Source organism: Falco punctatus, assembly GCF_963210335.1.
Source record: "Falco punctatus genome assembly, chromosome: 7".
NCBI classification, from domain to species: domain Eukaryota; kingdom Metazoa; phylum Chordata; class Aves; order Falconiformes; family Falconidae; genus Falco; species Falco punctatus.
Window position 1 is genome coordinate 58866536 of NC_137587.1, and position 13441 is coordinate 58879976.

At 40.4% G+C, this 13441-nt stretch overlaps 1 protein-coding gene across 5 annotated transcripts; it reads left to right on the top strand.

Annotated features, from left to right (window-relative positions):
• Positions 1–109: 109 nt before the first annotated feature.
• Positions 110–13313, top strand: HDC (histidine decarboxylase). 5 transcript variants are annotated; one of them, XM_080394708.1, is made up of 13 exons: positions 110–2325; positions 2736–2893; positions 3728–3900; positions 4926–5039; positions 6440–6562; positions 7390–7524; positions 8472–8615; positions 8865–8931; positions 9779–9941; positions 10047–10137; positions 11310–11408; positions 12075–12176; positions 12362–13313. In XM_080394708.1, the coding sequence occupies exons 2-13, from the start codon at positions 2866–2868 to the stop codon at positions 13118–13120; spliced, it is 1998 nt and encodes a 665-aa protein (XP_080250834.1). In that variant the 5' UTR covers positions 110–2325; positions 2736–2865; the 3' UTR covers positions 13121–13313. The 5 variants fall into 5 exon arrangements, with proteins under 5 accessions (XP_080250834.1, XP_080250835.1, XP_080250833.1 ...); XM_080394709.1 differs by having other exon boundaries at positions 110–1960; XM_080394707.1 differs by having other exon boundaries at positions 110–968; positions 1844–2893.
• The last annotated feature ends 128 nt before the right edge of the window (positions 13314–13441 follow it).

Sequence of the window (13441 nt, forward strand, 5' to 3'; positions counted from 1 at the left end):
AGTTGTTTTGTGTGTGCATTAGAAGGTCAAGGCTTTGCTGTGTTAGTTATTCAGAAAAATATGAAAAACCTATTTTGGGCTTAGAGCGGCCTTCAAAGGTAGGAGGGAGGAATGGGGAAAGAATTACGTTATACAATATGAAGTAAAAATCTTCCTTCTTCAAACTTTGGAGTTTGTAGAATGGACAGTTAGGAGAAAATCCCAAGTATCCTGGTATTGGTATAAATTTGGCAAATTCAATCCCCATTGGCAAATTTTACTCCAAAATAATCAAAAGATAATAAAAAATGGAAAATCTGTGGTGTTGGTTTTTAGAAGAATTGCCTTCAAGGATATATTCATGCTCAGCTGGTACAAGGACTTGAAGCAAGCCTTGTGCAGTGACTAACTGGAAATTACTATATTTTAGGGTTGATTTCTTTGGGTTTTTTCTTCCCCCGCCCCCTTCCCCCCCCAAACTATCTGTTAAGTTACTAGCAAATGCAGGAACAAATTAGTCAAGTTAAATGTGCTCGTTAGGTGTTGCTGCGATTGGATTACTCTGTGATCAAAATAATGTTTGCGTCCCCACGTCCCACAAACTTAACTACAGTTTAATCTGTGTTCTTAATGATGATAAGAATTTCAGCATTCGTCAGAGTAGTGATAGTGGTAGTGTTCATGTCCAAATGGAGAATTTCCCACGGTTTTGATGGCAGAGACCTTTGTAGCAAACAATGAAAAGAACGTTTTCTATTCATTCTGCTTCCTGTGAGCAAATATTCTATTCCTCATTGTCTGTAACAAAATCCTTCCAAGTGCAGGGTAGCTATAACAAAGATTTATTTGTCACCAGCAATATTTACCCTACCTGTAATTCATTATCACCTATTTTATTCTAGTTCCGAACAGGACCTGTTGTTTGTTCTCTTCTGCACAGAACGAGAAACCAACCTGATGAAACTATCACCTTTGAGCAGAGGTGTAGGGTATGTGTCACATGGAATAGTTATTGTGTAGTCGAGCTCTGAAAACATTGTTAGAAGTATTGCTCCTTATTTGCTGTTCCAAATTGAAATCATAAATGTAATTAGCTACCAGTTTTCTTTGAACAGATGTCCGTATGTTAAAATAATGTATGAGTTAGTTGTAATGAACTAGAATCACAGGTTTTAAGAATTTTCACCTCTTTTTGAGTTGGTCCTGTGCTTGATGCCAGTCCCTTCTTGCTGCCTTTGTTCCCCTTTATGGTAGCATTTGCAGTAAAGCCAAGAGAGGTTCATAAATCAATATTAACTGTGAGGACAGCTTGTTGGATTTTCTCCTTCTGTTTCCAGAAAACTGTGAGATAAAGCAGATGAATATGCATACAGTACGGGGTTTTTTTGCACTTCTTGTGCTTGTTCTTTCGGTGCCTTTATCAATATTTTTTATTATTTCAGTATATTAATCTGATGTGCGTGTATCAGAGCATCTTTGTCATATCTGTGAAATGGTTCTTTCTCAAATATCTAATCGCAGCAGAAACTAGGAAAGGTTTTCACACTGTTCTGTGGAAAGTATGCGGTGGAGAAAGATGTAACAACTTCCTAGAATAATGAATGCATTTAGGCAGCGTTATAGTACCTGTGGCAGAAAATCAAAGCTGCTCTGACAGCCAGTTCTCTTCTGTATGATGAGAATAAAGAAACTGCTGTCACGTATCAGAGGAAGGGTGTCAGCCTAGCCGGGTATCCTGTCTCCAACAGGGCCGGCCCTAAGCAGGAGCCTAGGGTATAGCAAAAATAGGGCAAGCATATACTTTACAAGGTAATAATTTCTTTTTCTGGTTCTTAGTCCGTAAGTCCCACCTCTCTTTTCCCAGGACTGCCTGGTATCAGTGTAGAGCAGGTGCGTTCCTTCTGGTGAAAGTAAGTGCTCAACATTGGATACAGTGTCAAACAAAGGTGATGCTGCCAAGGAGGTCAGGATGTATTCTCAGGTACTACAGCTGGAACAAGGGGGAATCTATATGGCTGTACTTCCAAACTGAGGATCATCCAGGTGCAGGAGTTGGAGGAATTCAGGAGATCTAAGGCCAAATCCCAGTGCGTATGCATATCATGCGTGAGGAAAGGAAGAACAGTGAGGGGGGAAGATATGTTTTCCCAGCTCAGCAATCTAGGGTGGTATCAGTGGAGGAACATCACCCTGCAGTGTGACCTCATCTTATCTGGAAGGGCAAGATATCCACACAGGATCATTGCAGCTTTGTACAGCAGTTCTGGAACTGGCGATAATTGTAGTGCCTTTCTTTCTAGCAGCAAGGGACTGACAGCGTAGGGACTGAAGCCTTGGGGGATGTAGGTATGCTCTCGGGAAAACACGGTCCTACAATTATTTTTTTTTTCTTTAAATGAAAAGTCCTTGCCTGCAGTGTCAAATTTGTTCTTGCTGCTGGCATGTTTTAATGACTACTGTTCAGTGTGCTAGAATAACATGTCTGCCTTTATTTGGTTTTGGAAACTCTTGAGCTTTTACTTTCCCACAAGTCTGATGTTAATGCGTCATATATTTATGACGTGGATTACTGTGGGACTTCTGAAAGATCATTTGAAAGTAGGAAAGGGTTAGCCCAGAGGCAGCCCCTCTTAGAGATAGACTCTTAAACATCAAAAGAGCGCAGATGAGAACATACGAGAGACTAAAAGCCCTCAGTTGGGAGGAGTTTAAGATAAACGCTCACCAATAACCTGCCTACGTTAAACCTTTTCCAGAATGCGTGAGTCTGAGAGAGCAAGGGAGCTATAAAGGGTGAAGCAGCTAGCAGGGCACCAGACCAAACTGCCCACCTCTCCTGAAAGGTTGTGGCCCAGGTGTGAAGAGGTGCTTTTAGAAGGAATCAGCATGGAGCCTGAGGAGTACAGACGGAGAGGTGAGTGATCCTTTGCTCTTGGAAACAGGTAGCATTTGCTTGTGGAGATCAGCTGTTGTAGAGCTGGGAATGGTACCCAGAATTAGGATGGGCTATACATACTCTTCATTTGCAGACATGTCCTTGAGAATTAGATCTGCTGAGGCCAAGACAAAAATGTGTTCCAGGGTTGAGTTTAATGGATTTGGAGACAGTGGATGACTGAGGCTTTTTTTGGTCTTAAATTTAAAATACTGTGGGAAAGCTGCAGAACTCTGATTCTGAATAAACTTGTGCCAAGAGGTTATGCACAGTGTTTCTTCCCTGGATGACACCATGAAACTTCAGTGATACTGGCACAGTTCTGGAGATGGGAAGCAAACTTCGGTGCCAGGGCTGGAGGAGGTTGCCTAAAAAGTGGAGAAAAGGTGTGGACCTGTGCAGTTTTTTTAAGAAGATGCAAAAGGGGGTATGCCGTAACGACAGGGAAGCATGGGGAATTAGGAAAATATGATGTCTGAAATGCAGTTTCAGTTAATTTGTAGGCAAAAAAATCTATCAGTAACTAAACTGTACTTGTACCATGATTGTATTTTAAAGGTACATTTGAACTAATTCAGTGGCAACGCTGAAATAACCCTGTGGATCTGTTCTGTGCCCGTGGAGCCTGTTCTAGAAGCCGTGTCCCTACATTATTAGATGGGACAAGTAGGGTGTAGGAGGAAGGTTAGTTCCTGTGGCTGTCCTCGGAGCAGTATTCCAAGCCCTGTCCGATGCTAATGACAAATTGCATGAAGTACTAGCCTGTTAGTTTTCCTGCAATTGAAACTCAAAGCACTGGTTTGCTTCTTGCAGGGAAGGAGATGGTGGACTACATCTGCCAGTACCTGAGCAATGTGAGAGAGAGACGAGTGACTCCTGATGTACAGCCAGGTTACATGAGAGCCCAGTTGCCAGATTCTGCCCCAATGGACCCAGACAGCTGGGACAACATCATTGGAGATATAGAGAAGATTATTATGCCTGGGGTAAGAAATAAAGTATAATCACAAGAAAAAGCCATTACTACCTGGGGTGAACACCAAATCCTGGAATGCACAGGTTCTACAGAACATGTATCTAAAATGCCCAAAATATAGAATAAGGTTTGCAGAAGGATTCTGGAGATTACTGTTGTGTTCCTAAGTACAATTTTAGGGGACAGACCAAATGTATTTTTGAAGTATTTTATACATTAAGAATAACTCATGTTTGCTTAGAGGGGAATAGTGATTTTCTGACACTGGTGAATTTAGCTTCACAAGACCCCTCTGCCTGCTGAACTGCATCATCTCAGAGGTGAAAACCCAGGCACAGCAAGGTGAAATGTCTCTTGTCCAGGGTCACGTACCTGTAAGATTTGTCTCCTTGCATGTAAAGGTCTCCTTCCTCTTGTGCATAAGTATTGCAGATTCTGCTAAAGGAGTTCATATTACCCAATTAAGTGTTTTAGGTAAGAAGCTGTTTCAAAGTGTATTTTAAAATTTTCTTCACAGATGTTTGCAGAAACTTGGTGTGATGTAGGAGACGTATTCACATTAAACATACTTATGCTGGTGTCCCACATACAGGCTCCTTCAGTGTAAGGAGGGAGGCTATATGATTTGTAAATTGGTGTGTGTGACTGAAGGCAAGATATTGTTTGACGAAATAAGTAAGAGCAATTTTGTTGCGAGGGTTCCCTGTGTGAAGATAAATGTTTTGATAAATATTTCTGACTGTTGTGTCATGTTCAAAAGACCATTATTTCCTGTTCTGAGTCTTTGACTGCCTGTTTAATTCAGATAAATGCTTTTGCTGTAATTTGGAATTTATCTAATAACGACCCAGTATTATCATTCGCTAGTGCTGCACTCCTGTTACTATCTCTGTAGCTTTCTGCTAGCAGATCTGTAATTGCACATATTATGTTGCTATGATCCTTTTCCATCACTTTAAACAGATACTAATCACTACATCATGTGCAGAATTTTGTGATGTTTTCAGACCTAACTTCTAGATAATTCTGTTCTAGGTAGTCCATTGGCAAAGTCCACACATGCATGCCTACTTTCCAGCTCTTACTTCCTGGCCTTCACTCCTTGGAGATATGTTGGCTGATGCAATTAACTGCTTGGGATTCACATGGGTAATTTTCTTTTTGCTATTTTAGATATTTATCTCCTGTGTGTATTATGCAGGGAGCAGGTCATAGCCATTCTTTTTTCTTCTGTGAGTCAGTATAATTATTTACTTTAACCAATTGTATGTCATTTGCATAAATGACAAACATCACTTAGAAAAATAAATAAATAGAATATATAAGAGTAAACATTACCTAGTAGTGAGAATAAATTAAAGAAATATACCACTAGAAATGTCTGTTTTCTAATCCTTTGCATATCCCACTGTAAGCATTGTTCCCTGTCATCTAGTCTCAGTGCCAAGACGGTTACACAAGCACTGCAGGCAATAGAAGAGACACCATCCATGACTGCAGGCTATGTTGGGCTCTGTTCCAGTTCTCCGGCTCCTTTGAGAGAACACATTTCCCATTTTTCCTCTTCAGAAAATAATTGTTTAGTGGCCTGTCCCAGTCTGAATATTTTGTATCCTCCTGCAGCAGGTACACAGTGCTACTTGGTTATGACTCTACATACCTCAGTAGCGTTCTGAAGCCAGTGTTTTCCCCAGTGGTGAAGTTGCCTGGATTTGTAGACTTATGTCTCCATGTAAGAAAGCAGTAGAAGCTCATAAACCTTCAAAGAAATTGGTGGTTATAGTCTTCATGTAGTTGTATAAGATTAGCTCATTGCATACACAGAAACACCCATTTCTGTGCCCTCAATCTAGCTGTGATAGATTTCTGTTAAGTTTGCAATGTGAACAGAGTCTTTCTTAAGTGGAAAGCTGGATACTGCAGAACGGCTTTCATCTTTCTTTTGCCACTCTGCAAAAAGCCTCCCTTAACTCAGCTGGAAGACAGATGAGTGCTCTGTCTCTTCAGGGACCAAGAGCCTGTACTTGTGTGGTGAATTGTAGTTTCAGGGCTTTGTCTCAAATAGCTCATTGTGAATTTTTTTTTTATATGAATGACTCTCAAATTATTGATAGTTTAGAAGCTCAGCACTGAGTGTGATGCAGGTCATCTGGAGAGAGCATTTTAAGGAGATTAGTGGGAGTCTGTATTTGGTTTTAAGAGAGCAGCTGTGAATGAACAAGGTACCTGGCACTCACCCTCATCTGTGACCTTAACCTAGCGGTCTGTAGTACAGAACTCAGCAAACAACATAATTTTTATTGCAGTAGCGTTGTATTCAACTAGGTATGGGCTATAGCTTTACACAATGAGCTACTTACATCTCCAGTGTCACAGAGCTGGTCATCTGCCTTTGTTGCATCTGGGTGAGATTTCTCCCAAGGCAATTAAAACCCGTTAATAGCTATTAATTAGAATGTGATATGTGGTTTACTCTAAGGGTTATACTCCTACTGTGTTTGCAGGATGAATTACAGGCTGATTCTCTTTTTTAAAAATTATTTTTCTAGGCTTCCAGTCCAGCCTGTACAGAGCTGGAAATGAATGTGATGGATTGGTTGGCTAAAATGCTGGGCCTTCCAGAAAAATTCCTGCACCACCATCCCGACAGTGTGGGTGGAGGAGTATTACAGGTAGGGGAGATCAGAGGTGGCCTCATCAACATTTTGTTTTCACTCAGGTGATTTTCCTTCTGGGTGATAGTTTTCCTGCAGGCAAAACCAACAAGATTTGCTCTATGGGTCTGAATAGAGATGAACCCCAATTTGACGTTACTTTCACGAATTTTAGTATTAAATATAGAAGATTATAGAACAGGAATTAGTGTTGCTTTTAGTCCTGTTGTGTTATGGATGAGGAGCAGGTATTCTTGTGGCCTTAATAAGGACAGAGGAGAGTTAGGTTTGGTTTCTTCGGTCTGTTTCACATCGCCAAATTATTCACTAAAGTGATTCCTGCATAATTAGAGAAGGAATCCTTGTTGTTCCTTCTGCCAGCAGTACGTAGCCACGCAAGAAATTATTTTTCTTTTTTCTCATGTCTACTTTGAGAGTTGCAAGGTCAAGGCCTGAACCTTTACCTCCTTTCACAAGGCCTAAATGAGTATCCCCTGGAATCGGTGCAGAGACACTGTGGTGTTGTAAGGAGCTTTGCTCAGGTTTGTCATTTTTATGGGAGATACTGCATTTTAGCTGTAGAAGAACAAAAGGAAAATGTGATTTATTTACTCCCCCTAACTTTCAGTCCTGCATGTTAAAAGTATACAGCAGCTAAAAGGCTTTATTTTGTGTTGCTGGCCCAGGGACCTGCTCATCAGCTAGCAAGTTTTCACTGCATCCCAGAAAAGCGGTGGTAGAAAAGAGGGGATGGGCAGCTGAGCACCCCAATGACATCCATAAGTCCCTGACAAAATAGCAATAAAGGAGTAATATGTTGCAGTAAATGAGCAATGTCTTTGCAGAGCACTGTGAGTGAATCAACCTTGGTTGCACTGCTAGCAGCAAGGAAAAACAAAATTCTGGAGATGAAACTTTCAGAGCCAGACACTGATGAGTCCTCACTCAATTCTCGCCTCATCGCTTACGCATCTGATCAAGTAGGTTCTTTTGGTTACAAAGAAAATAAATTTGCTTCTGCTGTCTTGTCCAGACCACACAATGCGAACGTGACTTTCTGTACCAAGACAAAACCGCAAACGTGAATGGTCACAGGCATAAACGAACCCCTCCAATGTTGCTTTCTGCAAATGGGGAAACGAAATCTGTGCGAGATGAGGTTTTGTAGGGTCCTGGCAGTCTTCAAGAGACTGTTTCACGTGACTTATTTCTGCACGTCCTTCCTGTTGTGTCACAAAGCCTTAACTGCAGTAAGTAGGTGCTGATCTCGTGCTGCTACAGCTCTTGTTTCTTCACAGCTTCCTTCCACTCGGACAGGCATGCTGAGGGCATTACTCCAGTGCTGCTCGGGGTTGTGGTCTCCACTCCGGGCCTCTGTGCTTGTTCTTGGAGGAAACATTGACACAGTACTGCAGCTCTGCCTGCAAACCTGTTCTGTCCTTGGACTCCTGAACTGAACAGTTGTATTCCCCTGTGAAAACTGCAACAGGAGACACACTCGTTCTGGCTCTCTTAGTATAACTAAAAGGGCTTTTTCTCATCAGGGGGTTTGGTCTACCCCAGCCCAGAAGTAAGCAGCTTCAGGGGGCGGTTACCTTCTTATGGCAGGGAGGAGGAAATAAACTGAGGTTGATCCATTTCTAGAGGCTCCTTTAAGAGCTGAGTTCTGATAAATGGCCCTCCAAACACAAGGTGAGGATGCCTGTTACTACAGTTTAGAGACCAGAACCCAAATAAATGGAACATAAGCATTCACTGGAGTAACAGTTTCTTGTAGTTACTCACAAAGAAACTTTCAGACTTGTATTAATATGGATTATAATAAGGACCTTATCTCTGCTTTTCCTGCTGTCTTTATAAGGCCATAACTTACCACAGCTGTTCAGCTTCAGAGCTTGCTTTCTTACTGTTTTTCTTTTTTTTAAAGGCACATTCTTCTGTAGAAAAGGCTGGCTTGATTTCTCTTGTGAAGATGAAATTTCTGCCTGTGGATGAGAACTTTTCCCTCAGAGGTGAAACTTTGAAGAAAGCCATTGCAGAAGACAGAAGGAAAGGCCTAGTGCCAGTCTTTGTATGTTAAGCTTTCTGGTTGGGAGTATCGACATCGTGTTGTGTTCTTCATGTCAACGTAAAATTTAATCTGAAACATTCCTTATTAATTAAATATGTTAGCTGGAAGTTAAAATGCATAAAATAATTTCTATTTTATTGGAAAAAAAATTAGTATCATTTCAACTGTCTGTGATGGCCTACCCACTTTATAAAGTGCTGCATCCATTTATTTAAAAAATGCCATCTTAACAGGTTTGTTTTCTTCTAGGTTTGTGCAACTTTGGGTACAACTGGTGTCTGTGCTTTTGACAATCTCTCAGAACTGGGTCCAATTTGTAAGTGTCTTTTAAGTGTCTTCCCTCCCCTCCCCCTCCCCTCCCCCGAGTTGCAAACTATGATAGCACAGAAAAGATAGAATGAGAAATTCTCGTGCCAAAACAAAGGAGAGCAGAAACACTAATGATCTGAGTTTTTCAGATGTGTCTCAAAGATCAGTGGACTCAGCACAAGACTTTGTAGTGATTTTTATAAGATTTAGGTTAGGATGCTAAAGTACATTCTACTCAAGATGGATGAAATTTGCCAACTGATAAATCTTTAATGTGGTTATTCAGGGAATACAGACTGTACAGTACAGAGTGCAGTACTGCTGTAGGATGGATACATAAATATTTAACCTAGCAAAGGCGTTTTGACGGTGGTGTTTGCTAGGACATCTTTTGTAGCCACTGGTTCAAAAGGTAGATTTTACATGATTGCAGACCTTATTCTGGCTTAAATTCTGACAAGTAGCTGCTGTGGCACTTTCTCTTGTTGGGTCGGCGTCAATTCTCTCTCTGGGTCTTTTTTGCTTGCCACTGTGTCTTTATTCTGGCATTGTACTGGGGAATTTCACTTAGTAGAAAGGCAGGTGAGACAAATCAGATGTTGAAAAGCCTCATATGAAATATGGAATAGTGAATTTTCTTATAGACACCATCTGATTTCAGCATTATCCTGTGTTTTGGGGTTCTGGATCCACAGCTTTAGAATAAAACTAGATTGTCAATTGTCTTGCTTGCTATTTTGTTGTCAGCCTGTCTGCCTTCTGCAAAAACATGCACCTAGTTTTCAGAGAGGAGAGATTAAACATGTACTTTGATTCCTTCTGTCCCTTACGTAAAACTATTTCAATTCCAACAGGTGATGCTGAGGGACTCTGGCTTCATATTGACGCTGCGTATGCAGGAACAGCATTTGTATGCCCTGAATTTCGATTATTCTTGGATGGAATTGAATATGCAGATTCCTTTACCTTTAACCCTTCCAAATGGATGATGGTTCATTTTGACTGCACTGGATTTTGGTGAGTAAAGGCAAAACACAAACACCACCAAAAGGATAACATGCAAATTGCAGAGTTTTTCTCTGCATAATTTTTGCTAAATACAGTTCATTCTACATTTGATAGGGTTAAGGATAAATACAAACTACATCAAACCTTCAGTGTTAACCCTGTTTACCTCAGACATCCCAATTCAGGAGCTGCTGTTGATTTCATGGTAAGTTTGAGTTAAATTGTATATAAAATGTTCAGACAGACTACAAAATTCCTCACACTCTGGAGCTTGCTTATCTTATAGCTGGTCATACTATATAAAAGCATAAAAGCAATTATACTGAGATCCTAATGCAGAGTAAGTAATAAAACTGAAGTGAGCCCTGGTTATGAAAATTAATTATAAAATTATATGTAAAATATAGAGATTGAAATACTTAAGATTTTTACACAGATGGGGATCCAGCCTTGCCTTTTTAGTTAGAAGGGTCATTTCTGTGCATTGTGTTGCTGAAGTAATTCCTACTGGTGGCTGATTTTCTTGTACCTCTGGTACGTACTAAAAGAGAGAAAAGAGTAAGTGATGGAAGTGCCACGCTGTAAAACAGCAGTAGAATGAATTACATTTTTCTTTGCATTAAGATATTCATAGGAGAGCTAAGGAGGCATTTCACTTTAGATCAGTCTTACAGCAGATTTCAGCACAGGAAAACAAAAGAATATTCACTGCCAATTGTTTCTGCTATGATCTCACCCTGGTCCTGAAAAGATAATTGTTTCCTTGAAATCAATAGTGCTTTTCACTAGAGTGAGTGTGGAGAGGAGTGGAAAAAATTTATCAATGAGTCCCTCTTGCGGTTAAATAGGACTCTGCATATAATTGCGTAGCTCCCTAGAAGTATTTGCGTTATATGTTCTGTCACCCTTTTGCATGCATTAGGTGTTGCTTCCTCTGGAAGGGTCTCGCCCTACATCAGCAGTCACTGTTTATAATTGTTTTGGGAAAAAATTCAGGATGGTACTTAAATATGCAAATTACAGGAACTGATTTGAGCACTCTGATCTAAAGTGTAAATGGACACATCTGAAATAGATAATGCTCTTTAAATGCAAAAAGATGTTGTTAGCTGGTAATCAACAAAAATATCTAAGCATATCCAGGCCATAGATTAAGAGGAATTGCCAAAATCTTACTTTTGCAATTAATTGAAAAATGTGTAGATAGAGCATTTCTTTGATGGCTATTTCCTAGGTTTAGCAGATTTTCAGTAATTTGAAATGATTTGTGTCAACAGAGATTTCTGACCTAAGTCTGAAGCGACAGAGGCAGCAGTGTAAGGGGACACTCCTTTCTGTTGTTTTTGCACTCGCTGGTCAACTGTTGTCTTTTCACAGCACTGGCAAATTCCACTCAGTCGTCGATTTCGTTCTTTGAAGTTGTGGTTTGTGATTCGTTCATTTGGGGTGAAGAAGCTTCAGGCTCATGTCCGACATGTATGTAAATTAACAATCCGAGCATAAATGTATGATGTTCACTTACTGGTAGCTAGGGCATAACAAGTCCTCTTGCACACAAAGCTTGAGTGTGAACACTCGGTGGGTGCTGATTTTACTGGTTAAGTAATTTGGAAAGATTGACTGTGTAGACAAAAGATTTCCTGTACCCTTCCTGCAATGAATAGGTGATGGAGAGTGACTTGGTCAGTCAGTGCCTTCTGCACATGACCAAGTACTGATCTTAGAAGCTTTCTTTGAGGCAAAGTTGCAGCTGTTAGGGAGGCAGGCTGTGATGAATGGCTGAACCCATTGCGATGAAAATTTATGGTCTTAAGTCTTTGGAGCATAAATAAAGGGATCATATTGTGGATCAATGGTTGCTGCAAAAAGACTAATCTGAGAAGGCACATTGTGTTTTCAAATCTTCTTCTAGAAAATTCCTATATGTAGTCCAGTTACTCTTATTCATTGTCAAGGGTTTGGGCAAATAGAGACAGACTTTTAAATTCTTAGCTTGGTCGTCATTCTTCTGTTTGCTGCCATTCATGCATTGGAATGATGTGTTTTAGTAAGGAAAGGAATTCTTAACTATTTAGTTTAGTGTCTTACAGTGGGTTTGTGACAAACCAATACATAACTACTGGTTTTTTTCCTTAATTATAGGGTACTGAAACAGCCAAATTCTTTGAATCCTTGGTTAAAAGTGATCCACTCTTTGAAATTCCTGCCACAAGACATCTTGGACTGGTTGTATTCCGTCTAAAGGTAAAGACTGAGCCTTTTGCATGTCTCTTTGGAATCAATTGACCACAGCTGATCTCTCCCCAGATGTTAAGAACTTTGTGTAAGAATTTGTAATGCTGGAGTTCTTATGATGTTTGGATGTTGCTGGAAATTCTAACTATAGTGTCTTTTTTTTTTTTTTTTTTCCTTATTCATATTTAAAACAGGGTCCCAACTGGCTGACAGAAAAACTCCTGAAAGAACTAAGCAGTTCTGGCAGGCTCTTCCTTGTTCCAGCAACTGTTCGTGACAAATTCATCATTCGCTTTACTGTAACGTCTCAGTTCACAACCAGGGAAGATATTCTGCAAGACTGGAACATCATTCAACATACTGCAGCCCAAATTGTTAGCCAGAATTATGGGTTGCACTGCATCAATTCTGGTGATGGGTCAAGAATAATCCCTAATATGATAGTTGAGCCTAGCTCTGATGCCACTAGTAATGATTCTCAGCTTTATCTAGATAGAGGAAAACACAAAATGCCTTCCAGAAAAATAGTAGTTCAGCCTAAGAAGTCAGCAGCAAGTCCCAGTACATGTGTGATTAGTCAACAAGTGAGAGGTCAAGGGGATCCTCTAGATGACTGTTTTCCAGAAGATGTCCAGGATGTTACCAAACATAAGTTAACTTCTTTTTTATTCAGTTATTTATCTGTTCAAGGCAAGAAAAAGACAGGACGTTCCCTTAGCTGCAACAGTGTGCCAATGACTGGTAGTCTCGAGCAATGTAACCCCAAGGCAGCAGCCACTGAGAAGGAGTCTCATGCAAATGCCAGAATTCTTTCCAGGCTGCCTGAAGAGGTGATGATCAAAAAAAGTGCCTTCAAAAAACTAATTAAGTTCTACAGTGTCCCGAACTTTCCAGAGTGTAGCATTCAGTGTGGCCTTCAGCTGCCTTGTTGTCCTCTGCAAGCCATTGTTTAACAAGTAAAAGAGCTCGGTCCGTAAGACTTCTCCAGGTAGAGAACCAAAGTTTGTTTATTCACATGCAATACTACGTGTTACTTTGTCCAATATGTAAGTAGTGGCAATGACCACACAGAAAATTCCTGTGCTTTTACTGGTGGAAACCTCGTGTACTTACAGATTAAAATACCAAATAAATCTTGTAGCCGTATGACACAAAACTCTGGTTTGTAGACTATGGTGAAGAATGCCAATTTCTGCCTTAGAAGTCCTGGTAATGGACAGTTTGTAGCTGGTACTCCAGAGCCATTTTGACAAAATACGCTGGTAGGGGATAAA